Source organism: Martes martes, assembly GCF_963455335.1.
Source record: "Martes martes genome assembly, chromosome: 9".
NCBI classification, from domain to species: Eukaryota; Metazoa; Chordata; class Mammalia; order Carnivora; family Mustelidae; genus Martes; species Martes martes.
In genome coordinates, this window is record NC_137896.1 from 28,510,107 (window position 1) to 28,537,825 (window position 27,719).

The 27,719-nt window shown below is 47.5% G+C and overlaps 3 protein-coding genes across 5 annotated transcripts in view; all 3 read right to left on the minus strand.

The window, feature by feature from the left end:
• UBOX5 (U-box domain containing 5) overlaps positions 1 to 19,228 on the minus strand; it is a 35,716-nt gene extending 16,488 nt beyond the window's left edge. For 2 of the 3 annotated variants that reach the window (XM_080813176.1, XM_080813175.1), the window contains exon 1: positions 19,130 to 19,228. The gene's annotated coding sequence lies outside the window, so the exon portion shown is untranslated. Of the gene's footprint in view, positions 1 to 8,459; positions 8,596 to 19,129 lie in introns of those variants that run through there. The other variant, XM_080813177.1, reaches the window with a different exon arrangement.
• On the minus strand, positions 7,915 to 19,207 carry FASTKD5 (FAST kinase domains 5). Its single transcript, XM_080813174.1, has 2 exons — positions 19,130 to 19,207; positions 7,915 to 11,152 (listed from the first exon to the last, which is right to left on the minus strand). The coding sequence occupies exon 2, from the start codon at positions 11,113 to 11,115 to the stop codon at positions 8,671 to 8,673; it is 2,445 nt and encodes an 814-aa protein (XP_080669300.1). The 5' UTR covers positions 11,116 to 11,152; positions 19,130 to 19,207; the 3' UTR covers positions 7,915 to 8,670.
• Positions 19,229 to 21,105: 1,877 nt separating the features above from the next.
• On the minus strand, positions 21,106 to 26,633 carry LZTS3 (leucine zipper tumor suppressor family member 3). Its single transcript, XM_080814491.1, is given in 6 exon segments — positions 21,106 to 23,572; positions 23,913 to 24,776; positions 25,070 to 25,543; positions 25,545 to 25,546; positions 26,095 to 26,279; positions 26,548 to 26,633. Coding segments are annotated over 5 exon segments (2,133 nt in total). The 5' UTR covers positions 26,189 to 26,279; positions 26,548 to 26,633; the 3' UTR covers positions 21,106 to 22,873.
• Between the last annotated feature and the right edge of the window lie 1,086 nt (positions 26,634 to 27,719).

Below are 27,719 nucleotides of genomic sequence, written 5' to 3' on the forward strand. Positions count from 1 at the left end.
CCTACCTGTGATCTCTGTCTGTCAAATAAATAAATAAAATCTTAAAAAACAAAACAAAACAAAAAAAAGGTAAAGAATATAGTAAACACTCTTATACCCACCATGTAGCTTTAGCAGATATAAACATTTTGCCATGTTGCTTCCCATTTCAGTGTTTGGAACAAAATTGAAGGGTGCCTGGGTGGCTCCATGGGTTAAGCCACTGCCTTCGGCTCAGGTCATGTCTCAGGGTCCTGGGATCAAGTCCCGCATCAGGCTCTCTGCTCAGCAGGGAGCCTGCTTCCCTCTCTCTCTCTCTGCCTGCCTCTCTGCCTACTTGTGATCTCTGTCTGTCAAATAAATAAATAAAAATCTTTAAAAAAAAAAAAAAAGAACAAAATTGAAAAGATACAAATAAAACCCACCATTAATCCTATTTCTTCTCCTTTTTCACCAAGAGGCAAACTCTATCCGAAGTTGGTGTCTCTCATTCGAATCAGTATTGGCACGTGTCTCTATAAACAGTATGCAGAGGTCTTACGTATTTTTAATGCACCTTAATGATATTATATTCTATGCACATCATCTCACAACTGGCTTTTCCATTCAGCATTATTATTCTAACGTTTTCCGTGTTGAAATGTGGATATCTAGTTTATTCATTTTAACTTCTTCATAGTATTCAACTGCAGGACTACAACAGTTTATTTTTCAATTGCCCTAGTATGTTGTTTGTAATTTTTTACTGTGAAAAAAATGCTGTAATAAATATTCTCTATAAGTCTTCTTATGGAAAGAAGAAAAAGAAGAGAAAAAATAAATGAAATGGATGAAATGGTCCTGTCCTCAATGGACTTCCTTCCAACAGAGACTACAGAATATCAAAGTTTGAAACAGAGTTTTCTGCAAATGACATTCAGAGTAGGGAAGGACAGCCTAGGTAAATGTTTTCAATCTGTAGTTTTGAAATCAAGTTATGGGTTGAAAAAAAGAAACATTAATTGAAAGAGAAGATAAAATGTCAAAATGCACATAATATGGACACTATTTCATGAAACTTTTTTTTTAAGGATTTTATTCTAAATAATCTCTACACCCAATATGGGGCTTGAACTCAAAACCCCAAAACTGAGTTGCATGCTCCATGGACTGAACCAGCCAGGCACCCCTATTGTATGAAACTTTTGCTTCAGTTTTACACAAATACGTATAACAAATTATATGCTAGGTCCAATATAAAATTTCTTATTGTGGCTCTTGGTGAAAAAAAATGCCAAAGGTATTTGGTCCCCAAAAATTCAGGGAAGAATTCACAGAAGTAATGTTTGAAATGGAGACAATGAAGATGTATGCCTGACATCATGGACAGCTCTGAAATGGGACAGAAACTTCCTAATAATGGTACGATGGACAATATGTACTTGACTATGGGAGTCAGGAGGCAAGAACAGGAACGGGAAAGACACTAGGGACGGGGACCAGTAACAAGTCAAGGCATAGAGATGGGACAGTGAGGCTGGTTTAGGAAATGCTGAATATACCACTTTAGCTTCTTAGAACAGGATGACACAGGGCTGGAAACACAGATACAGATGGGAAGGGCCTTGGATGTTATGCCAAGGAGCTTAAGACTACCTGTGGTCTGAGGTAGTGTTTTGCTCCCAAATTGCAGATCAAGAATCAAGAACTCACATTACTGAGACATAACGAGAGTGAGTCTGTTTGTTTTTTTAAATTAAGAACAGAGTCAGAGTGCACCATACATGAAGATGGGCAGTGTTTCATGAAACTGTTGAAATATATAATTGAAACTATATTTCTTCCTTCCTTCCTTCCTTCCTTCTTCTTTTCTTTTTTTCTTTTCTATCTATTATCTATCTATTATTCTGAGTTAAGTAATCTCTACGCCTGACATGGGGTTCAAACTCACAGCCCCACAATCAATAGTCTCATGCTCTACCAACTGAGCCAGCATCATCAGTCTGGGTTTTGGTATAAAAGGCATTTCTTACTAAGGACTGTGATTTAAAAAAAAAAAAAGTTTGAAAGCTACTGGTCAGAAGGAAGTCACAGAAGGCTTCTAACCAGACAAAGAAATGACACTAATGAAAAACCTGCCATTAACCTCCTAGATGACAAATCAATTCTGAACCACTTAGAGGCAATTCACCCTTCAAGGGGTTCCTGCTATCTTTTTTGTACTACATGAGGGGCTATCTTTGCAAATGGCTTCCTGAAGGCATCAAAGTACAACTACTAAGAAATACACTAGCAATCTCAATTTCTCCCTGGGCTTTTTCTTCCTTTAATTTTTTTTCTTTTTGAGGAAGGGGTATCCTTAAAGAGGAGGAAGGAGGAAAATGAACTACGTATAACATATTACTGTCTCACAAGGATTTCAAAGCTACCTTCAAGGAAGTAATTTAAAAAAAAGTTTTTTGGTTTTTTTTTTAAAGTAAACTACACCCAGTAGTTTAAGTAAAGTAGTTTAAGTAAACTACACCCAGGCTCAAACTCATGACCCTGAGATCAGGAGTTGCATTCTCCAACAACCCAGCCAGCCAGGTGCCCTGAAAAAACCTTTTGCTTCTAAAGATTTTAATTAAACTTTTTATTTTAGGATCACAGCAGATTTACATGCAGTGTAAGAAACAATACAGAGATCCCATGGGCCCTTTAAGCGGTCTCCCCCAATGATAACACCCTGCACAGCTACTGTACAGTGTGTCACCGGCAGGAAGCTGATAACAATACACCCCATGATCTTATTCAATTTCCCCAGTTTACACGTACTCATGCACGTGTGTCTGTGGATTCGGTTCTATGCAATGTTATCACATGTATAGATTTATGTAATTAATCACTACCACAGTCAAAATGGAAAACAGTTCCATCACAAGGATCCCTGGTACTACCCTCTAAGAAGCCTTTTATTTTAAAGATTTTAAAGTAATCTCTAAACCCAATGTGGGGTTCAAACTCACAACCCCAATATTAAGAGTCACATATTCTACCCACTGACCCAGCCAAATCCAAATACTCTATTATCACAGAAGTCTTCAAGTTCTTTACCCAGATATAAGGCAAAAACTAGGCCCAGGGTCAACTCAAGAGTCCAGTGTATCTCACTACCCACACTGGAAGAAACACTTGAGTGACATGTTTATTCTTGGTGTACCTGCCACTTAAATGATAAATATGACTAGGTACAAAAACTGCAGAAGTATGTATGTGTATATATAGATAGATAGATGGATAGATAGACAGACACAAAATATCAGAAGTATTATGATCACATACCTGTCAAAAATTTGTATCGGGGCACCTGGGTGGCTCAGCGGGTTAAAGCCTCTGCCTTCAGCTCAGGTCATGATCTCAGGGTCCTGGGATCAAGCCCCACATGAGGCTCTATGCTCAGCTGGGAGTCTCCTTGAGATTCTCTGTCCCTCTCCCGTTGCCCCTACCCCCCTTGCCCACACTCTCTCTCAAATAAACATAATAAACAAATCTTTTTAAAAAATCTTTGGGGCGCCTGGGTGGCTCAGTGGATTAAGCCGCTGCCTTCGGCTCAGGTCATGATCTCAGGGTCCTGGGATCGAGCCCCACATCTGCCTCAGCATCCCTGCTGAGCAGAGAGCCTGCTTCCCCCTCTCTCTCTGCCTGACTCTCTGCCTACTTGTGATCTCTCTCTCTGTCAAGTAAATAAATAAAATCTTAAAAAAATCTTTATCTAGGAATATGTACACATAATAAGTTTGGGAGGTAATGGTGGCCATGCAGAAACTTAAAACAAGCAACATCAGAATGGTGGGCTACCCGTTTTCCCCTTTTGTGTTAGAAGTACATGTAAGTAGTTAAACAATTGGACTGGGTTCCTGGGGTTGCAGGATGACACCAGAGAGGACTGAAGGTGTATCAGAGTATTTCTGGCAGCTGACAGTTCCTACAGGACTGGATGGCCAGATGGAGACAGACTTTTCTCCTCTGCTTCCCAGTATGCAGGCTGAATAAGGGAAAGTGCAAGGGAAGGGCTGAGAAGTGATCCAGGGGTTGGGTGATTGACCACATGGTCTACCCAGGACCGACGGTTTTTCCAGAATGTGGAACTTTCTGTGTTAATACCAGAAGAGTTACAGGCAAACTGGGACAAGTTGGTCATCCTATCTGGAAGGTTTCTATCTGTACTTCCTTGGAGCTTGAAGCAGTTAAGTAAACCTTTTAGTGGTTAAGGACTCAGAACATGGGGGCAGGGAAGTATGGAGGGATGATGCAGAAGAGAATAAGGTGACCATGACACTTTCTGAACACCTGAGCATCCATCTTCCTTTGGCCTAAAAAGAAGATGCCATAGCTGAGTTACACAACCTGATTTTTGAGTCACACGAAAATGTAATGGAAAGTAATTCTGGCAGATACACATATTTTAAAGACTAGGCTCAAACAGGTTACAGGGGAGAAAAGGGAAGAAAAGATTACCTGTCAAATAAGAGAAAAGCATTTAACCTCAAAGAGTGGGTGGAATACCAACGCACTGAGCAATTTTATAAATTGGGCACTTCAGCTTTTAAAGAAGTACAATACTTCTTATAATTTCTAAATTGAGTTACTTGTCCATCCATGAAAAAAATGTGACTTGTATTCATTTTTCTCAGAGCTGGTTAAAATGAAAGACAGCTGTCCAAGCACATCCCACACAGTGATCCACCAGTGAGAGGTGCACAGAAGACCAGGACACAGGGGTGCACCCAGAAAAAGCCTGCAGTCCTATATGCCTGGAGCACCCTTCAATGGCTTAATATGCGCAAGGCACTCTGCTAGGCGCAGGCAGACACAACTTCTGCTTTTAAGAAACTCACAGGCTCAAATCAAGGCACAGGTGGGTCTCTTATGAACAAAGGTTCTAATACCATTTACTCATCACCTTAATAGCAGGGTCTGCAAAATTCTACAGGAACCCAAGCCAAGCAGCCATGTTCTTCATGTATAAACCCGACTATTGGACCTTACTGCACCTGATCTTGCCTCTCTCCTGAATGCTCAACTTATCTCTGACTACTAGACCCTTTCCTCAACATGTTAAGTCTCTTCTGCCCTCAACAGCCCACTCAAAAAATCTTGTCTTGGTACTGAGGTTTTTTTATGTTGCCAATTTAGCCAATAAAAATAAAAACTGCACACTTAGATCTGAAAATGAGATAAACAATGGATTTTCTTCTTTTAGTACAAGAATGTCTTGTGTACTATTTGTGACATATGCTAAAAAATTATTTATTGCACATCCAGCAAACTAAGAACAGAAAGGAACTTCCTTAACATGATAAAGGGTATTCATGAGAAACCCACAGCTAATATATTCAACGGTGAAAGACTGAAAGAATCCCCCAAAAGATCGGGAACAAGAGAAGGATGCCTACTTTACCACTTCTATTCAATTTCATATAAGAAGCTCTAGCCACAGCAAGTAGGCAAGAAAAAAAAAAAGTCTCCAAAGTGGAAAGAAAGGAGCAAAACTACCTTTATCCATAGATTATATGATCCTACATACAGAAACTGGTACAGAATCAACACACACACACATAAACCGTTACAGCCAATAAAAGAACTAGGCAAAAATGCAGGATAAAGCATCCATTTCTAAACATTAGCAATGAGCAATTCATAAAGACGTTAAGATAAAAATTCCATTTATAATGGCATTAAAAAGAATAAAAATACTTAGGAATAAATGTGACTGGGGAGGTGCAAGATTTATACACCAAAAACTACAAAGTATTGCTAAAAGTGAAAAAGATCTAAATAAATAAAAAGACATCTCCTGTTCATGGTTTAAAGACTTGGTATTGTTAAGACTGAAAGATGCTAGGTGTGCCTGGCTGTCTCTGTCGGTAGAGCATGTGACTCTTGATCTCAGGGTCTTGAGTTCAAGCCGCACACTGGGCATGAAGCCCTTTAAAAAAAAAAAAAAAAAATAGAGAGAGAGAGAAGAAAAGTAAGATGCTAAGCATCATTAGTCACTAGGGAAATACAAATCAAAACCACAATGAGATACCACTTCATACTCACTAAGATAGCTATTAAAAAAAAAAAACAACAGAAAATAAGTGTTAGGAAAGATGTGGAGAAAGTAGAATCCTAATACATTGCTTTTGGAAATGTAGTATGGCACAGTCACTGTGGAAAAGTTTGGCAGGGGGCACCTGGGTGGCTCAGTCAATTAAGCCTCTGCCTTGGGCTTGGGTCATAATCCCCAGGGTCCTGGGATCAAGCCCCAAGTCGGGCTCCGTGTTCAGTGAGGAGCCTGCTTTTCCCTCTCCTTATGTAGCTCCCCCTGCCTGTGTTCTCTCTCTCTCTAATAAATGAATAAAATTTAAAAAAATAAAATAAAAATAAAATCCTCATTCCCTAATCAACCCATCAGCAAGTCTTGCTTTTCTTCTTCTAAACATCTCTGAAACTCAGACCTTCCATTCCCATTCTGGCCCTCATTAGCTCTCACCTGAACTCTTGCACACATTTGTAAGATATTCTCCTTAATAGATCTCATCATGGGGGCACCTGGGTGGCTCAGTGGGTTAAAGCCTCTGCCTTCGGCTCCGGTCATGATCCCAGGGTCCTGGAATTGAGCCCCACATCGGGCTCTCTGCTCAATGGGGAGCCTGCTTCCTCCTCTCTCTCTCTGCCTGCCTCTTTGCCTACTTGTGATCTCTGTCAAATAAATAAATAAAATTAAAAAAAAAAAAAAAACAGATCTCATGTATCCCGACCCCCCCAATCTAGTTCTATCCTTTTTAACCTAACAGTCTAAACTCCTTTAGAGGCACTCCAGCTCCTATAGACTTGGGCTCTTTAGCAAGACCCTAAGTTGTGACCCAGATCCACTCTCTCTACCCCCACCCTCTGCCTTCTTTCCACCCCAACTCTCCAGCAGTGGCCAACCACTCTAAATTCCCAGACCATACTCACTAAACATTATCATCTCTGTGCCACAACTCATTCTAGGCACTGTAGAGAAATTAGTTAAGTAGACACATTTAACTCAAAGGGCTATCTTCCAACAGGGAAACCAGTAAGTAAACAATAATTTCTGATACTGCTGAGTGCAGTGAGGAAAATGACGCTGAAGATGACAGAGCACAATCAAAAGCCAACAGGGGTACTGTTTTGGCATGGGCAGGGAAATGGACTTTGAGAGGAAACCTGAATATTGGTAGAAGGGATTCTTTTTAAAATTCTCAGACCCCAAATGTTTACAAAGGTTACTTGTATTAAGTAGCTTACATATATACAGGATCCATATACACAGAATCTATATATACAATCTCTTTAGCTTGTGGCTCTAATATGACAAACCTGAAGCCCACTAGACTTCCTAACATAATGCATTTCCTTCTTGTCTGAGCTACTTATCATGAAAAACATTCTACCTCATCATCAGATATGGGAATCGCTGGCCTGAGAGGCATTCACTTAATTCTACTCCTCTCAGTCCAACTTTAGGGAGAAAATATTTGGAGGGAAGGGTAGGGAGACAGTTTATACAAGAGAAGTAGAAACGCAGAAGAGGTGGGGCTAGAGGAGGACATTAAGCTCACTAATTCTGAAATGGCTCTTGTAAACACAAAGAACAGTAACTAAGGACAATCAACCAAATCTAAATGAGAATGAGATTTTAATACTATTTATTTATTATTAGATTTTATTCATTTATTTGACAGAGAGAGGTCACAAGTAGGCAGAGAGGCAGGCAGAGAGAGAGGGGGAAGCAAGCTCCCCGCTGAGCAGAGCCCAATGCGGGGCTTGACCCCAGGACCCTGAGATCATGACCTGAGCCGAACGCAGAGGCTTAACCCACTGAGCCACCCAGGCGCCCCTGAGATTTTAATTTTAAAGGGAGAAGAAAACATGCATGGGAGAAAAAAAATCCTGAAATGTAAATGAAGTTGTAAAAGATTCTCATTTTATTTATTTATTTATTTAATTTTTATAATACTGTTTTTTCTTTTTTTAAAGATTTTTATTTATTTATTTGACACAGAGAGAGAGAGAGAGAGATCACAAGCAGGAAGAGAGAGAGGGGAAACAGGCTCCCCACCAAGCGGAGAGCCCAACTCGGGACTCGATCCCAGGACGCCGGGATCATGACCCGAGCCGAAGGCAGAGGCTCAACCCACTGAGCCGCCCAGGCACCCTATTTATTTATTTTTTAATTAGGCTCCACATCTAACTTGGGGCTTGAACTCCCGACCCTGAGATCAAGAGTCACATCCTCCACCAACTAAGCCAGTCACATGCTCCAAAAGAGTCTTATTTTAAAAGTACATGAAAACCATTTAAAAAAAAAAACTGGCTTTGACAATGTCTTGACTACACTTTTATCTTAAAAATTCAAAATCATCGTGAGGTGAGGCCAGTCCAGAGAGTAAGAAAAATATGATAGGAATTACTTGGAAACAGGGCACAGCAAGAGGTTTATTAGTTACCTGCACAAATTAGCAACAACTTGTCCAACTGGGCCAGGTTACAATTAGTTCACAGTGACACTAACTTCATTCTGCCGTAGATAAGAGCACAGCTACGTCTCCTCAACAGAGGATTTTATTACCAAACCCATATTCTGGCTTTTCGAATGGTCTCCCAACCTTATACAGCGTGCCTCCACAGCATCTGAGTAATAACGTCCCCGAGAGCCCTTCAGAGAGCAGAGGAGAACACCTTCTCATGGAGGAACATCAGCTTTTCTAAGCGAGTTCGTTTCAGGAGTGGGAGCCATTCCCAGTGGAATAACTCGACCACGCGGTACCCGAGCCGCTTCAACTGCCGCCTCTTCATATTGTGCAGCCCGAGCAGATCCCTGGAACCGTAGCAGTACTGGTTCTTGTTCGTCAACTGAATAGCCAGCTTCACTTGTGGGGCCTGCAGGCAGGCTGGGGGATGAGGGCCCGCCATCTCCTTGGCCCCCAACCTGTCTGCCATACCGCCAGGGGAGCTCCCCAAATGTATGGCTGCCTTCCCTAATATCCCTGCCTGCTGCTCAGTCTTTGACTCAGTTTCTCTCTGGAAATGTACTCTTGATTTCCCTTTTAGTAGCTGAGTCATCAAATCATCTGTAAGGCTGACTCCCACATGCTTCAGCCTCAATTTGGCTTCATCTTCAAGTGGTACGGCTTCTTCGTTAAATGGTAATGGCTTCATGTTAACGTCAAGCTGGACCTCTAAGTCAGAAGATCGGGTATGAGGCAAAATCATATGGTGTTTGATGTACTGGGGCCCGCCCAACATGTTTTCCAGTAAAAAGAGAGCTTCTAGGAATTCAGGCTTTGAGCACATATCCCTCCTCGCTAAATTCCACAGTATTTCTGACCCCTCTTGCTGAAGGTGAGCAGTGAGACGATTGCCTCTGTAATCTAGACACTCAACGCCGACTGTACCATCAAGAGTATACAACTCCTTAGTGAGTTCGAACTTAGTTCTCTCCTGAGCTAACCTGATGAACTCTGGACTCAAAGCAAAGTTGATGAGCTCTAACGGAAAGTACTCAGAAAAGGCCAGGCCCAGCAAGCAGGTGAGCAGGTGTTCTGGGTATCGACTGAACTCAGGCATCTTTCTGTGAATCTCGTTTATCAGACTAGAATAAAACTCTTCTGTATTGGGTGGCTTATAATTCAGAGTTCCAAATGACCACAGAATCTTGGCTATGTCTTTACTTCGACAGAATGCCACCCGAGGAGGCAAAGAAGCAGCCACAGCATTCATTAGCCCTTCATCCAGGATGCGTAAGGCTGAGCAAGCAAGAGTCAGGTGCATGACACCCTGAACTCCTAGAAAAGGAATTCGCTGAGGAGCGATCTGGCCAAATTGCTTCATGAAATTTACGTGATCCACATGAGTGAAACGGAACATTTTAAGAATATTCACTAGGGCATAATTACTCAGATGCTGCATGTCAGCACAAGCCAAGTCTCCAAGTTTCCTCATGACATATTCAGAGAGACCACTGCTTGATTTGAAGAACCCCAAACAGATTGTACCAATCTCCTCTAAATTGATCGAGTCTATATACTTGAGAATCAACGATTCCAGTTTTTGCATGAGGTCTTGGGGTACCTGACGACTTTCACCTATAATATAAATTAGGTGAATCAGCTGGGACAAGGATAGATCTTTCCAATGCAAATTAAGGTAACTAAAAAAGATTTTCAAAAACCGAGGTACTTTGCGGCCCAAGTGCCGCCAGAGGTCAGCCACCAAGAGAAGCTGATCTAGACTCATCTCCCACACCTTCCTGCAAAATCTGATTTCATACACATCCAGCACTGAATGGGAGCAAGGGATTCCTAAACTGACAAAGGCTTTCAAAATATTGATCAGATCTGGGACATCAAAGAGCTGTATGTTTTTCACACTCAGCTGGCAGAGCGAAGCAAAGCTGGGACTGGACAGGACGGCAGGGTGCCGCTCTGCAGGCAAAGAGCTCAGCTTACACAGATAATCAGCAATGACTTGAGGCTGGAGATTATCTTGATAAACTGTGATTTTGTGCAAAATTAATTCAACTTCTGAAACGGAAAGGGGCTGACAAGTCTCCGATCTGTTATAGCTGTGGAGCTGGTACTCTGGTCTTAGCTGTAGGAAACCTCGGGGGTCTTCAAAGGAATCAAACAGTTCTACATTGTCTTCAACAATGCCTGTGGACCCAGGGGAGCCCGGCTTCAACGTGCTGGCCTGTGAGGTAAAGGCCCCGCTGGATTCCGAACCTGGAAGGGCACTGCTGGTTGTCAGGAGCCTCCGAGAAGAGGCAGCGCTAGGAATGTTCCCAGCTTTTTTGGCAGGCTCGCAGAGGCCGCTGTGTTCTGGAGGCCCCTGTCCCCTCTGCCGGGCGCAGCTTCCCACATTCCAGTATGTCACACTCTGGGTGGCACTGCAGGCAAAAGGACTGCAAAACGCTCGATATCCTAAAGGTTTTAGTAACTTGAGGGTGGCTGCCGTTCTGGGGTCAGTACAGATCGTTCTGGCAGTCAGAACACAGTCCTCACAGGTTTGTCCAGGCAATTTCTTTACATGGTGCTGGATTAGAGCTGGACGGGGAGGCGTTCCACAGAAACTGCCTGGAAATCTTCGGCATATCGCAAGAGCCATGGGTCACAAATGACTGGGCCAGAATTGGTGCCAGATACTGAAAAAAGGGTAGATGAAGAATAAGTGGCTTCCACCTATCACAATAAAAAACGCACACATTTTAAGAAAGGGATTAAGCTACCCTGCTGTCCACTCGAATAAGTTCCATGCTAGTGAATGCCCAAACCACAAGCCAGCACACATCAAGGATAAACTCCTTCTCCTGGATATCCAGGCATAAAGGGCCCATTTTGAGAATAAGAACATTGGTAAAAGCTGCTGTGCTGACTCCAAAAGTAAAAAGTGGGATTTGGTGTAAAGTTTAATTAATTATGCCCACAATAACCCTCCTTGTCCCTAAGGTATGAAGCTTTTGATTACGGGATTGTGTTCCCATGCTGCTCCTACACCTGTTACAAGATGCTTATTCTCCTCCCCAGGAGGCTTACCAGATACTGAATCACTATGACAGAATAGTCACGTAATTGGTACATATATTCAAAAACTCCTTTTGGCAGGAGAAGGCAGAAGGCTGATGCCCCCTGCTCACTATCACTTCACGGGTGGGAAGCAAAAAGAATCTCAGAGTTGGACTGCGGGTTCAGGGCATACCAGTTCACCGGCCTGCCCCTCTGACACGCAAGGGAGCAGCACAGCTCTCCTCTGGAGGTGGCTATTAGCAATGTTGTCAGTGGTCAGGCGTGGATTACCCTGCCTCTGAGCTGTGCAGTCCCCACTGTCCCCCAAGGTAGGAGCCGTGAGGGGCTATAACACGGACTCTGCGAAGCTCCTGTTTTCGCTAAAGGCTTTAGCTTTCCTTCCACTGGAGAAATGCCAAAGCCTGACAAGCAAAATCCAATGAGCCCTGCGCTGCCAAGATGTGGAACAGATAGGATTGTTGCTGCACATGAGCAAGTTCTGAGGGTGTCAGGGTGACTTTTTGAAATTCCTGCCCAGCTCCCCTGTCAGCCCTTCCCTCCAGAGTCCACGGCAGGAGAACCATGTGGCCACAGGGCATGCCCCATGGCTTTGTTCCGGCAGTCCACAGGCTTCTCTGGATGGTAGGAATGTATGCTCTAATTTCTTTGTGAACCACAGTAGAATTTTATCACATTAAATCCTTAGATACTTAGTTCTTTACCATGGCCTGTGGACCATTCTCTCTACTATGTTTCAATCTCTGGGTCCCGATATTACAGACCAGGGGTTGGCAAACTATGGTCCACAGGTCCAAATCTACCCCTCTACATATTCTTTGGTAAAGTCTTATCTGAGCATAGCCAGGCCACATATTACGTATTGTTTATGCCTGCTTTCTCACTACAAGAGCAGAATTGAGTAACTGTGGCAGAAAATGTATGGCCGGCCTGCAAAGCATAAAATATTTACTACATGGCCCTTTACAGAAAAAGTTTGCTATAGACCATTAGTTTATTCCTATGAATGCAGATGGCCAACTTTTTAAAAACTAGAAAATATTAGAAAAGTAGTACTGAAATAACTTTTCCTTTAACAGTTAGAGATAACTAAAGATTTATGCCTCGAAACAGTCACACGAATCTCAACCAATATTGCACTACAGGCATGGTAGGAACAAAACAGCAAGTAATAGAACTCTCTGGTTGACAGAATAGGGCTTTTTCTTTTTTTTTAAAGATTTTTTATTTATTTTGGGGGGGAGAGAGGAAGGAGGGAGAGAAGGGTTTAAAAGATTTAAAAAATTAAAGGTCTAATTAATTAATTTAATTAATTAATTAAAATTTTAATTAATTAAAATTAAGGGTTTAAAAGATTTAAAAATTAAAAGATTTTTAATTTGGGGTGCCTGGGTGGCTCAGTGGGTTAAAGCCTCTGCTTTCAGCTCAGGTCATGATCCCAGGGTCCTAGGATCGAGCCCCACATCAGGCTCTCTACTCCGTGGAGAGCCTGCTTCCTCCTCTCTGTCTCTCTGCCTGCCTCTCTGCCTACTTGTCATCTCTGTCTAATAAATAAATAAAATCTTTAAAAAAATAAATAAATAAAAATAAAAGATTTTTAATTTATTTTGGGGGGAGGGAGAGAGGGGGAGGGAGAGAAGGGAGAGGGAGAGTAACTCAAGCAGACTCTTCACTTAGTGCAGCGCCCCACTTCACAACCCTGAGATCATGACTTGAACTGAAACCAAGAGTCCAACGCTCAATTGACTGAGCCACCAGGGTGCCCCGACAGAACAGGGCTTTTAAGAAGACCTGCTTTAGAACCTGGAATCCATATTTGGCTCAACATAATTTGCAACTAAAGCCATAAACTGTCAAATCTGTAGACCTTCATCTCATCTTGAGAACTAGTTTGAAATAACAACAACAAAAGAAAAAACATTTTTTTTTTTACAAAATAACTGTGCTCTAAAAAAAAAAACTGAGATGCCTGGCTGGCTCAGTTGGTAGTGTGCGACTCCTGATCTCAGGGGTTTTAAGTTCGAGCCCCACACTGGGTGTAGATTACTTAAAAATTAAAGATCTTAAAAAAAAAAAAAAACTTGAATACAATTCAAATGTCCACCCAGAAGTAGAGAGGCTGGTTTACAGGGTAAGTGTGTGGTAGGGATCAACATGAGAAAAAGCACATACAAATATTCAGTGGAACAAACTGAACACAAATGAGTGCCAGCACCTAAAATATTTATATAAAAGGAAAGTAACTATATGGCGTTTTATAACTATATAACTTTTCCCCCTTTTTATCGGCATCGAAACTCTTAATACAGAGGAGTATATGAATTAATTTAACAAATGCCTTTATAATTAATTTTAAAAGCACACTAAATAACTTAAATTACTTCAATAAATACTACCTAAGAGTACTTAATGAAATTATTGTGCATGGTCCTTAAATGAACAAAAGAACATTTCCTCGAACATCAATGTTTGAGTGCTATCAATTCTGTATTTTGAATTGATTCTGTACTTTGAATTAATGCGGCTTTTTGATTTGCAAAAAATACAGACTAAGTCCCAAGATGGAAAAAACAACAGCCACAATCATTTTAGGGCTTCCTCTGTGCCAAGCCTAGTATACGCTTTTTATTTATTTTTGTTGTTTTATTTTTTAATTTCCTTTTTTTTTTTTTTTTTTTTTTTTTACAGATTTTATTTATTTATTTGAGAGAGAGAGACAGGGCAGGAGTGGTGAGGGGTGGAGGGAGGGAGAAGGAGACTCCCTGCTGAGCAGGCCTACACAGGCTTGATCCCAGGACTCTGGGATGATCACCTGAGCTGAAGGCAGATGCTTAATCAACTGAGCCACCCAGGCGCCCCCAGTATACACACTTTTTAAATCTGCATTAGTTCCAATCCTTACAACCTCTCTATAAGGTAGGTCTTATTATCTCTATGTTGTGGATGAGGAAAAGGACACGTCACAAGATTAAGAAACCTGCTGAAGGTTACACAGCTAAGGGATGGAGTGGGGTCTGACATCAAAGATTGTCTGATTCCAAAATCCACATTGTGGGTGTATTCTAGATGAGAGGAGGAGTCAGATTCCATACAAAGAGGAGAGGAGGATCCTGAACAATCACAGGGTTTCCAGACGTTGGGGAGCTCGAGCGTTAGAACTGGGTGAACTCAAAAGCCCCTCACCTCTAATATGGGCAAACCTCGGAGGTAACGTTGTTTGGTTCCAGATCACTACAATAAAGTGAGTGCTGCAATAAAGTGAGTCAAAGGAATTTCCTGATTTCCCAGTGCACATAAAGTTAAGCTTACACCATACCGTAGTCTGTCAAATGTGCAACAACATTATGTCTAAAAAACAGCAGACATATCTTAATTATAAAATGCTACTAAAAAATGCTAACCATCATCTGAGCTTTCAGCAAGTCATAACCACAGATCACAAATCACCACAACAAATAAATAATGAACAACATCTGAAATATTGCAAGAATTACCAAAATGTGACATGGAGATAGGAAGTGAGAAAATGCTGTTGGAAAAATGGTACCAACAGACTTGTTTGACCTTCATAAACCTTCAACTTGTCATACACTCTCAACTTGTAAAAAACGCTCTCTCTGTGAAATGCAATAAAGTGCAAAATGAGCTATGCCTGTAGCCTAGGATCCGCGCTATCACTATGGTTTGTTTATACCACTTACAAAAAGAACAGAGAGAAGACCTCAAAGACCGAAATCTATAGGGAGGAATGGATTTACAAGATATCCCCTCACCGAGGGAAGAAAAAGTAACACAACTGAAGACCTGAAAGTCAGCGGGAGAGGTAAGGGATCCCGAATCTCAACACAGGAGAGAAGCAAAAGGAAACCCCGGGATAATGATGAAGATCCCAAGACCAGAACTGTGAGCAGACATAAAGTTCCTGTCAGAGGAAGTAAATATTAGCAAGGAGAGGAGATTTATACTTCTGAGGAATAATCTGGGGATGGACAAGCAATTGGTAGACAGAAAACCAAGCCAATAACAATAGTGACAAAAATTATTAACTCCGGGAAAACAAAAAAGTTGTGTAAGACAGAAAGTGTTATATTATACTCCCTGCTCAGCTATGAATATTTCCATAATCTTATTGATATACACCCTGAAGATCAGCTTAACCAAAAACTATAAGCAAACTATATATGGAAGATGCAAGGAGGGGAAGAAGAATGGGGGACTGGGTAGTGAGGCCCAGAGCCACAAAGCCCATAATAAAGAAGCCAAAGATTTTACAGATATAGATACTTCCTAGAAATCAAGAAACAGCAACACAATTATTTAGAAATATATTGATAAATGTCAAAAGAAACAGAGTGGAAAGTACCTCCACAGAACAAAAAAGGAGGGGGAAAGAAGGAATTAATATTCAGTATTGTACGTTCCATCAAACTATTGGACTGTGTAAACCATGTCCAACTTTTGACAAAAATTAAATTTGCCAAATGCATGTACTAACAGGAAATTAAGGTATTCTTCAAGAAGACAATCAGTGCTCAAAGAAAGTAACCTTACGTTTCAAGGAAAATGTTGAAAAGCTTTTCTAGTCCAAGCAATTCCTACTGTGTACAAAACTTCTTTAAGGATGCCCAGTAACAGAAATGATGACAAAATAAAGAATCATAGAAGCATGCAAAGCCAACTGCAAATGGCAAATAAGAGGTACTTACTTTTTCATGATGCAACTTTTAGCATAACTGTATAGACACCGTATTTACATATATAGGTCTGAAATATAATCACTTTAGAAGTCTGGTCTTGAGTACTGTGGAAGGAAAGGAAAGAAACGAAGGGAAGATACAGAACCAATAAAGCAGAACAGTAAGGAGAAAAGGCACTACAAAGGAGAGGTTCTTCTTTGTCCAAACAGAGAAAACACAGCTGAGTTAGTTAGTTCCTCTTTCCTTAAGAACTCCCATAGAATCGGTAAGAAAGATGGAAAGGGAATACTGTGAGATCCCCAATCAGTACCTCCTGATGCCTTCTCTAGAGGTTCAAAGACATGCGACATCAGCACAAAGCTCCTTTCTTAGTTTAAATGTATAAACTTAACTATATGTACATCCTCCTCCTCATCTCCTCTTTAGGGGTCCTAACAAACCAGAATGAAGCCTCAGAGACCCCTGGCACTGCCCAACCGCCCTGAGCAATGGAATTTCATAGGAGTGAAGACTCTTTCTTACCTTTCTACCTTCCAGGTACAGGTCTGGGCAAAGCCAAATAGCTTCACTTAAACTATAATCCAGAAGTAAGAGGAAGGGAGCCAGTCGGAGGAAGACAGCCATGCTAACTGTAGGTTAAGTCTATGACACTCTCAGCATATTCAATTCACCAGTTACTGGATCTCCTCTCTGAATTCTGATTTCTGTCCTTTTGCTACAAAGGTTTAACCTCTTATGTCCTCATAAAACTGCCACAAATAAATGGAAACTTCAAATTCTAATCTTGTCTTAGCAAAAAATTTGTTGGGTAACCGAGAATTAGAACAAAAAACTAAATTTCTCCAGGTGTTGAGAGTCTACAAAGCTTTAATGGCCCTGGTGAGGGCTTAGAGACTGACCTAAGGACCCTTAGCTGTTAATGCAAATGCTAACTGGGCTAGACTTTTCTGTGCTTCAGTTTCCACATAGGAGCAGAGACTTTCAAGAGAGGGATCTACTACTACTATGAAGGTCAAACACTAGTGCTAAGGTGTTTAGGTCAAGATAAGTATCACCTAGAGTTAAGCCAAACCAAAACCAAGTCTAACAGCCCATCTCCTCCACTTTGTTCCAGTTTCCACTTTCTTTTCTTTTTTTAAGAGAGGGGGAGAGAGAGAATCCTAGGCAGGGTCCACACCCAGCACAAAGCCCCACTGAGGCTGGATCTCACAACCCTGAGATCAGGACCTGAGCCGAAAGCAAGAGTTAGACACTTAACTGACTAAGCCACCTAGGTGCCCTCTAGTTTCCATTCTTATTGGAGAAAACAGCACGTCACAATTACCTGTGAAATTTTTATCCCCCCCAGCTTATATAGCCCTCTCCTCCCCTTCTCTAAGCCTCTGCTATTCCTCTATCAGAATGGCAAGAAGCGCCTGGGTAGAAACAGTCTGACAAGACCCCACAGATGATTCTGTTAGAGCCACTGCTCTTAAAGGGTTCACAACGCTTTATCTAGAAAATCTCCAGGTTTAACAACAGAGAGCAGGCACTCATGTCCTCTCAGACAGTGAGAGTGGAGCTACTAAAGGAATGACCAAATCCTTGCAAGTAAAGAGAAATATCTGCATCCAAAGTCATGTCAACTGGCCAACTCAACCCAGTACTTGGTTTTAACCTACTCTAGGTTTGTAAGGCTGAGCAGTATAGTTTTTCAAACAGCCGAAGGGGAAACTTCAGAATTCTCTGATATAAAAGTTGACTTATTTGCATGATGAATGACAAGACCCTGCTGGGAATCAGAAAAGTAACCCAATGAACAGGGAAGAAAATCATACAGTCAAATAAACTAGGCCGGCACACTGCCAAAGGCCTCACTTTCTCTGCTGTATTACGCAACACTGAGTCTTCAGATTTTTATTTTGGTCTACTAGGCAGTAGAGAACTCATCCCAGAGCTCGCCTGAGGCCATTCAGAGCAGTGAGTTGTAGAATCCAGTTCTGGAGAAGCCAGTTCTTAATATGCACAAAATGTGAGCAAAGTGCAGAAAACGGGAATTAACATGCCAGCTGCAACAAATGACTAGAGCATGGAACACCAAACACATTTAGGAACACCTAAAGCACTTGGCTACCAGCTACATAGGATGAAGCACTATTCAAGGTTTACAGTGAGTGAGCAATGAAGCCTGGTCTGAGTTAGTGGATGAGTAACTGGTATAAAGAGGGCCCAAGGCTCCCCGAGTCAGGAAAGAAGAGCTGTGTCATGATTTGCACGGAGAGAGAAAGGGCAAATATTTTTATCTCCGGAGAGAAAAGGGAGGAAGACATCAATAATACCCTCAGTTAGGTCTGGGCAACCAGAAACCGTCTGTTAAAAATGGGGAATAGGTATACATCATATTGATATTTACTCAAGACTCAAGTTGACCCAGTGCTAAGCAAAATACTGTAGGATTTTGAGGCTCAAATTGTGGCCTGCGGAGCAGCGGCATCAGCCTCACCTGGAAGCTGGTCAGGAATGCATAACCTCGGACCCTACCACAGACCTACATCCTCAAATCTCCAGATCCCCAAGTGATTAGCACGCACTGTGAAAGTGTGATAAGGAGTGCGGCAAAGCACCTCACTGCATTCCGCCAACAGCCCTGCGAGGCAGGCAGTTGTTATCTCCGTCTCCCAGAGGAAAAGTCAAGGTTCACACGAACCGTCTGCCCAAGGTCACAGAACTCTGAAGTGGCGGGGTCGCCGAGATGCTGCCTAAAGCGGGCCTGCGAAAGGAGTCCGCAGCCGGGCCCAGAAGCGCGGAGTCCGGCCTCGACGCGCGCCCGGCCCTGCGCCGCCCAGGACGGGAGAGGCGGGCCAAGGGCCAGGTGGGTAAGAAAAGGCCGCCACGACCTCCTCCCCGGCCGCCGCCACTCACCTGAGCCTGGCGAACGCGGGCGCCGCAACACCAGACCCCGGATCCCCGCGCCACCACTACTCCTCCAGCAACACCCGTACCTCAGAGCCCCACTTCCGGCCAACTGCGCGCTAATTCCGCCTGCTGCGCTAGCGACGGATGCCGCCGAGGCTCAAAAGACCCTGTCAGCGTTTTCCAAGGACGTTTTCTAGTGGAGCACCTTGCTAAGAGGACGCGGGAATCTAGGACCTGCGGAGGGGGGAACAGCGCGGTAGATGGACCGCTCTGGAAGTCGCTAAATAGGCTAGACACTGATTCGAATCCCAGACCGCCACTCAGGCTTTTATTGCCTTGGAGAAGTGACATTAACTATCTAAGCCTAGTTTCTCAACTGTATAGTGAGGATAATCACACATCTATAATAGAGATGCATCTATGAAGTGCTCTCAGGAGTAGAGTTAGTGATGGATAGCCGAGCCTGTTAGGAGAAATGCATGTGAGGAGTTGGAGCTGGAGGAGGACTGTGCTATGGCTGCTGAGCCAGGGTCATCATTAACCTCCCTGAGTAGGCTTACCCCTGAGCGGCTATCAGCAACTAATCAAGGGAGAGATCCTCCAGGAGGGCCTGGCCCCAGACTGCTGTTCTGGGGGAAACTTGAGCACTGCCAGTTGGAGTTTGTCATACCTTGTCAGTGCCTTGTCATACCTTGTCAGTGCCCTAAGTGCTGCGAGGGAGACTTGAGAACTGACGCTCCTTCCAGGGCACCATCTTGTCAGGGAGACAAAAACCAATGCAGGGAGGACACTTCAAGGAGGGGCAAGACTGGCATCCCAATTCCTGAGCTCTGCACAGGGCAGTTTGTCTGAAAATCTCACTTGGGCCAGACCAGAGCAGACATTACTAGTGGCTGATTATGACTCTCTTTGCGAGAAGAACCCAGAAAAAGCAGAGAGGCCATCCCCAGGAGATGAACCATATTGCTCCTAGGCAGCCATGACAATCCTGTTCTTTGCCAAATACTCAATTTCCCAGCCTCCCCCCAAATAAGAAGAAGATGCAACTCAGTTCTGGCCAACAACATTTAAAGAGAAATGGACTAGTAGGATTCTGGGAAAGCTTTTACCTTCGTGATAAAGTAGTGTGGCCTCCGTCTCTTCATGGAGCTGTGGCAGCCACCTTGTGGCACTGAGGGAACTACATGCTAAGGTTGGGAGAGTAGAATGAAGTGTTATGTCCTTGAAGAACCAATACTTATGATGGGATGCTTGTGACCAGAATTGTCAGGTGAGGAAAAATAAACCACTCTTTAAGATCTTGTAAATCTGGTTGTTACTTGTAGTGGGGTGCATTGCATTGCATTGCATTCTTGAGTCAGGGAGGGGGGCTTTGTGAAGATGACAGAGGCAGTTACATAAAGGGCAGCGCTTACCCACAAAGGACAGTTCCCTGCTCACAGCATTCTTGGGTCCATTCTGCCTTTGGGGTTTCACCACTAACTACAACCTTGGTGTTTTTGTCTTCTGCCCTCAAATATTGGCCAGTCACTGTAAGGTGGCTCAGGATACCACACCTAGCTGTCTTGCCTTCCAGCCAGCAGCCTGGTGTCCAGATGCTGAGTTAGAACCACCTTGAAACCCTTCAGGGTGACAATCTGAGCTGAAGAGAAAGCCCCATCGGGCAGAAACTTGGATCCACGACTCCTCCTGGGCAACATGGAGGAACTTGGGCTTTGGGCCAACCTTCTCACATGGCCCAATGAGCACCTCCAGCCTCATACCTCCTCCGGGAAATGTTTATTCCAGCTTTGACCTCCACACCCCCCTCACCTAGGCTTCACCTCCCCAACCTGCAAAGACACAAGCACACCAAAGAATGCCACTCAAGAGGCTTTCTCCATTTTATTTCTTTGGGAAAAGAAAACGAAGTCTTTCCATCACATATGGTAGATATATATATTTATATATATTTATATATAATTTCTTTTGTGTTTGGAAGTCCCAAAGCTGAGTCTGTTCATATTTTTTTCTATTTTTTTTTTCCTACTAATGCCTTCTCTTCCCCCGCCCCTCTGGCCCAGGCCCAGGTTCTGGGGCAGGTACAGTGAGGGTGAGTGGAATGGGCAGTGATTGCCAGATGGCCCCCCTCACCCAGCTCAGAGATCTGGTGAGGGTCACCTGGAAGGGGCTGTGCAGAGGGATAGAGGCCACACAGAGAGGCACTCTTGTTTTTGTGGGGGATGCACAGCTCATTAAACAGTCACCAGTCATGGGAGGAGGCTGGTCAGGGGTTGGGGAACTTGCTCACAGTAGTTGCCAGCTCTCTCCACCCTGCCCTCCAAACCAAGTCTTGGGGGTGGGAGGAAGAGAGTGAAAAGAGAGAAATACAAGGGCTGAGGGCCAAGCCTCCTCTAATTTTTATTGCTGGTGAATTAGAAATTTGCCTTTCCCTTCCTATCTTAGGGAGATAGACTCAGGATGCTGAGGGGAGGAGGGACATGACAGTGCTGTCCCAACCCCCACTGATGGCCATGCTAGGCCTACCTTGGGGAAACACTGGGCTACCTTGAGGTCCTGGGAACTCAGGGGTCAGTGTTCCTCTCAGGTAGCCTTGTCCTTCAAGGGCAGTCACAACCATCCTCCCTCGCTCCCCCAAACAAAGGCCTCTGGCTCAGGCTTGGGCCCATTGGAGCTTGGAAGTGGGCAGTGCACCAAAGATCAAGCAGAATTTTCTACTGGAAGAAAAGGTGAGGTTTGGGGGAAGAGGTGGCCTAGGACAATGATGTTCTTAGCGTGAAAGCAGAGGGAGGCTGGGGGGATCGAGTGGGAGAAGACACAGGGAGACATCACAGACACTCATATGACCTCAGAAACCAGGTGAGGGGAGTGCCTGAGAGGCAGGTAGCACTTAATAGCTGTAGTTAGAGCCGGACAGTGGCCCTGGGTGTGGGGTGAGCCAAGCAGATGGGGCTATCACCCGGTGGGGTCCTGGCCAGAAGGGTGGGGTAGAGCTAAGAAGCCTCCAGGTGACCCTTCCCAAGAACAGGAGAGCAGATCTTCCCTGGGCACTGAGTCTCCACCCCCAGCCTTCCCTCCGGCCAGCCCCTGATACGTACATAGGGACATATACTCAGGACCAGGCCAGGCTCCCAGGCCTGAGCCCAAGAGACCTTGGGGGGAGGGGCTGGGCAGGTAGCCCTCTCAACCACATACAGGCTATCTGCTCCCACTGGTCCTGTCAATCTGCCCAGGGAGGGATAATAGGACAGGAAGGAGAGAGGCCAGGAGCCCAAGGTCTGTCAGCTTTGGCCGACCCCATGCAGACCCCCTCAGGCTACATGACCTCTGAAGTGGCCACACAGAGCATCACCGGACACCGGGGTGGCCAACGGTAGCCACCTAGACCTACCCAGGGGCTGGGGCACCTCATGGCGCTACAGGCCTGCCGCCTCCCATCTCCAGCAAAGCAGCGCCAAGATGGGGAGCAGGGGGCTCCCCCGCTGCCTGGGGCCCTCAATTCCCACACACTCTGCCTCCCTCTCTCCCCTCCTTGGGAGGAGGGTCCAAAGGGGCTGCCCAGAGGGCCAGTGGTAGAGCCCCAAGGGCACCCCATGGGGGGAGGGGAGGGACCTGGTCACAGCTGCTTTGAGAACCTCTTTGGTCTGGGGACATGGGAGACATGGGGAAGAGACATGGCAGGGAAGGGACACTGGGGACTCTGGCCTTTGACAGGGCACTTGTCAAAAGGCCACATGCCCAGGTGGGGGATCAGATTTCTGTGGACTCAATGCGCTCGAGGCGGGAGGGCGTCCAGGCTTTCTTCTCCTCGCCGTGTTGTGGGGTGGGTGTGCTGGCCCCCCCAGCTGACCCGCGCTCCCGCAACCGCCGCTCCAGCTGCTGGTTGCGCTGGTACATCTCCACGTAACTCAGCTGCAGTTGCTTCTGGTACTCGATGACCTTCTCCTTCTCTTCCAGCCACACACGGCGCTCCTCTGCGAAGCTGGCGCCCTGGCGCTCCCGGGCTCGCCGCTCCGCCGCCAGCTCGGCCTGTAGGCGCCCCACCTCCCGCCGCAGGGCCCGCGTCCCACTCTCCCCGCCAGCATCCACCTCCCCGTCCAAGGAAACCAATGAGGCGGCGGCGGCCACCCCGGCCTGCCGGCGCATCTTGGCCTCGTCGCTCTCACACGTGGCCAGGGCATCCTGGGGCTCGGCAGGGTCCACCGGGGTCAGGGCGGGCTTGAGGCACGCCGCGGGCAGCTCCGCCTCACTCAGCTCCAGGCTGGCCTGCTTGCTGCCGAAGGAGTCCCTCAGGCTGAGCAGCTGCTCCTCCTTCTCTCGCAGCGAGGCCCGGCCCTCCCGCAGTTGCGAGCGCAGCCCCACGATCTCACTCAGCTTCTGGGACACGTCCGCCTGCGAGTCCTTCAGCTGCTGCTTCAGGAGGGAGATCTCCCCTGCCTTCTGGCACACCTGGGCAGGGGCAGGGACGAAGAGGACCAGGGTCAAGGCAGAGCCCGGCGGGCGGGCACCCCAGCCCCTGCATCCAGCCCCAGGCCCCAGCATCCCCAGACGCCAGGTTAACTCGTGGGTCACACAGGAACGACCCAGCGGGCCCTCCCTGGACTCAGGACACATGTGACTAATCTCACACAGACCCCCGGGCCACTCTGGTCCTCACAGACCCTCCTCATCTGTTCTGTCCCCAACCCCTTCACTCCCCTTGTGACAGTGGGCCACAGCTCTGGGTTTCTCCAGAGTGACAGAAGGAGGGAGACTCAGAGAGAAGAAAGCCCAAGCCCCCTGCCCGCACCTCCCACTTAGTTTCCTCCATCCGGGGCAGGAAGTCAGCCTGCTCCTTCTGGCAGGCGGCCACCTTGTCCTCAAGCTCTTCCCGCTGTCGCATCAGCCGGGCTGCCTCCTCCTGCAGCTGCTTCTTGTCCTGCTGCAGCCGCAGCACCTGCAGCTGGAGGCCCTGCTGGGCGCGCTGGGCGCGGCGGGCCACCTGCTGCAGCTTCCCGCTGCAACCCTGCCGCAGCTCAGCCAGTTCTCGCTCCCATGCCTTCTGCCGCTCCTCCAGCACCTGGGCCACCGCCGCCTCACTCTGCTCCAGGCTCCGCCGCAGGGCTGCCACCTCCTGTTCCTTCTCCCACAGCCGCTCCTCGAGCTCCTGGATCAGAGCACTGGGCGAGGGTGGTGAGCAGGCCGCGAACGGCAGGCCTCCACCTCCGCCCTCCCCCGAGCCCAGGTGGCCCGGCCTCCCCATGGAGGAGGACGACCCACTCTTGCTGGAGGCCCGCCCACTGTCAGAGGTTCCTAGGTCCTGGTAGCCCGAGCCACCCCCGCCGCTGCCGCTGCTGCCGCTGCCGTAGGTGGCAGTGCCAATGCGGTTGATGTGGCTGGTGGAGGCACTGAGGGGCGCCAGGTGCTGGCTGTAGCTGGAGCTGTAGGTGGGCAGGCTTGTGAGTGAGTTCCGGCCAGAGTCGGAGAGGCCACCCCCACCCCCGCCCGCTGGGGTCATGGTCCGAGACTTGTCCAGTCCACCCTTGAGACCACCAGGACCCTGTCGTCCCTCGGGAGTACCATTAGTCTGCGGGGGGCACAAGTTCTGCATGGAGTGGAAGTTCTTGGGTACAACGGGCTTGAAGGCCGAAGGCCTAACTAGCGGCTCTGAGCACTGAGTAAAAAGCAAGCAAGGGGGAACAGGTATCAGAATGTGACCTTAACCTTGGCCCTGCCTCTTCCCTCTGGCTAAGAGATGTTCAGCCTCACCACTAATTAATCTCCATCCTGGAAGTCCCTCCCAGCTGGGTCTCCACCTCATGGCCAAGTCTCTACCCTGGAACCACCAGCTAGACTTGACCCCCAAAACCCCACCCCATGGCTCCCCAGCCCAACCTCCAGGGCCTACACCTTACCCTCCTCTCTGGACTGCCCCCCACCCCACAGAGAAAGGCCCTAGGGACTGACCTGGTCTAGCTTGCCAGAGGTGGCCAAGAGCTTAGGTGGATGGCTGGGCTCACGATACTGTGGTGGGGCCTTGTCGCTGCTGCCGCTGCTGCTACTACCACCGCTGCTGCCCACCACGTTGCCACAGACATCAGTGTGGTCGCTGCCCCGCAGCTCGCCATTGAGGTAGAGGGAGTTGGCGAGAGCCTTGTCTTCTGAGGGGTAACGGCCTGGCCTCTCCCTGCCGGCCCCGCCACCGCTGCTGCGGGGGCCAGGGAAGCTGCCCTGGCTGCCCCCACCCCCCGTGCGGGTGCCCACGCTCTTCATGGCAAACTCCTGGGCGTGGGCCACCCCACTGCCCACACTGCCCATGGCCAGCCGAGGGTCTGGGGGTCCGAGCTCAGAGGGCCGAGGGGCAAAGGCCAGGAGAGGATCCCGCCCTGGGTCAGCGCGCACAGGCAGTGTCTCCAGCTTCGCCATGACTAAGCCAGGGGGGCACTGTGGGCACAGGGGGGAAGGCAAAGATAGGTCAGCCCCACCCCCACCACCCCAGCGGAGTCAGCCCAAGCAGCACTTGCACCCAGCCCTTCAGTGTCCCTTCCTTATAATGGACACAAGAGTTCCCAGACACCCAGGATGGAGGAACGGGGCTGGGGTAAGAGTGACAGCCTGGTAATGGGGTGCCTGTTGCCCACCTGATCCTGCCCAGGCCCCAGGGAACCATGCACATACCCTCCCAGCTTTGCTCAGCTCAGCATTCCACCCCTCAGCTCCTGCCTCAACCCCACCTCCTCCATGAGCCCCAACTCTTCACTGCAACCCCCAAAACTTAGGCAGTCTTTACCCTGGGTTTGAATCCCTATAACCCAACCTTATGGGCTGGAGAGACAGGGTTGGAAGGGTACAACAATACTTGAATTCAATAGGGAACCTCAGAAATTAAGGGAAGGTGAGAACCCACCCCTAACCAAATCTTCTGAGTAGGGGTCCTTCCCAGCCCCCTAACCTAGGTGTTGCAGTCAAGGGCAGAAGTGGAGGCTCACTACCAGCGCAGGCTCCTCTCCTTGCCTTTCCAAGGGGGTGGGGGGCCGACGGGTCCTCAAGCCTGGGACCCTCCGAGGCCCGGTCTGCAGGGGCCATGTGCCTCACTCTCGCAGTCGGGGCTCGGCCCGAACCGGCTGGGCGACTTTGGACTGGCCGACTGAGCCATCCCGGACTGCAGTTTTCTCCTCTGCGAAATGGGAGGAATGAAGGACCTACCTCACGCAGCTGCCGAGCGCCAGGCGCCCCGAGGCGACAGGCGCGGGAGGGACGGGAGTCTTGTCGGGGGAGAGGGGTGGGTGCCGCCGCGCGCCCCTCGGTCGCATGTGGGCGCCACCTCGGGGACGCCCCGCCCCCCACGGACGGCTGGGGACCGTGGCTGTAGCCCGTAGAGAGGGGACCTTCCGGAGGTCTTCCCAACTCTGCCGCACGAGGGGCCCCTTCCAAACGGTCAGTACCTCTGCAGAAGCCCGGGGGCTGGCTGAGGCTGGGGCAGAGGACGCGGTGTCACCAGCTGCGGCCACTGGCAGTGCCTCCCTCTCGGTCCCCGTTTCCCACAGGTGGGCGGGGCGAGGGGCGGGGCTTCCGCCCCCAGCTGCGCCCGCAGGGGATTCCGCGCCTCCCATCCGCACTAAAAATTCACTGCCACCGGGAAGACTTCCTGGATTACCCCCTCCCCCCCACCCCCGTTCCCTTTGGACCTTGAACCGTGAAGTCCTCTGAACCCTTCCATGAGCGCGCTCCCCGCTTCCCCCAAGGCCAGCCCACAAGAGCAGGGGGAGCAGCGCAGGCATGCAGACAGGGCCTTGGGTTACCTGTGCTCATAGAGGCCCCACTTCCTGGTTCCTTTGTCTCAAATCCACACCGGGGAACACCTGCCCTAGAGATCTGCATAATCTGGAGGGGCCAAGCCACCAGGCAGTGCCAGTTGTGGAGGCGGGCCCTCGAATTGAATCCGCTTTCCCCCAAGGAGCACTCCTTCTCTACCAAGGTGAAGGGGTCTGGGCGGCACTCCATGCCCCTCCAGTGCCCCTCAGACTGTCTTCTACCCAGGTGCCCATTCTGGTGTTGTGTCCTTCCTATTAAGCCCCAGACCCGGGGAACCTGACAAAAACTCTTGTCCTTCAGGAGTCTTTTGGCCACCACACCTGGAATTACAGCCCTAAGTGGTTGGAAAGTTCACCACCAAGCCAGGCCCCACTGCCTTTGTAAAATTCCATTCTCTCAGCATCTGTCCCCCCAGGGGTGGAGAACAGCACTCTACCACCTTCCTCCCATGAGCCAGTCTATCCCCACATACACTGCTGAGTCTAGGGTGAGGCAAGAGAGGAACCTAGTGCAGAATTTCAGCGCAGTGTCACCAAGTGCAAGACCCTGAGAGTGAGTGCCTCTCAGGCCCCCCTCTAGACCCTGCTCTGCCTCTGCTCCCCCCACACTCCAGCCCAGTTACCCCTCAATCCCAAAATCCCCTTCCCACCCTTAAGCATGACCCCTTTCTCAGCATCCTTGGGTGCAATGTAGGGAGGAACTCAGGACTGGGAGGATGAAGGCTGAGTGGCCTGAGGCTTGAAACCAGTGCCAAGGCCTGGGCAGGATCTGGGAAGAAGAACTGACGAAACTTCACAGAGAT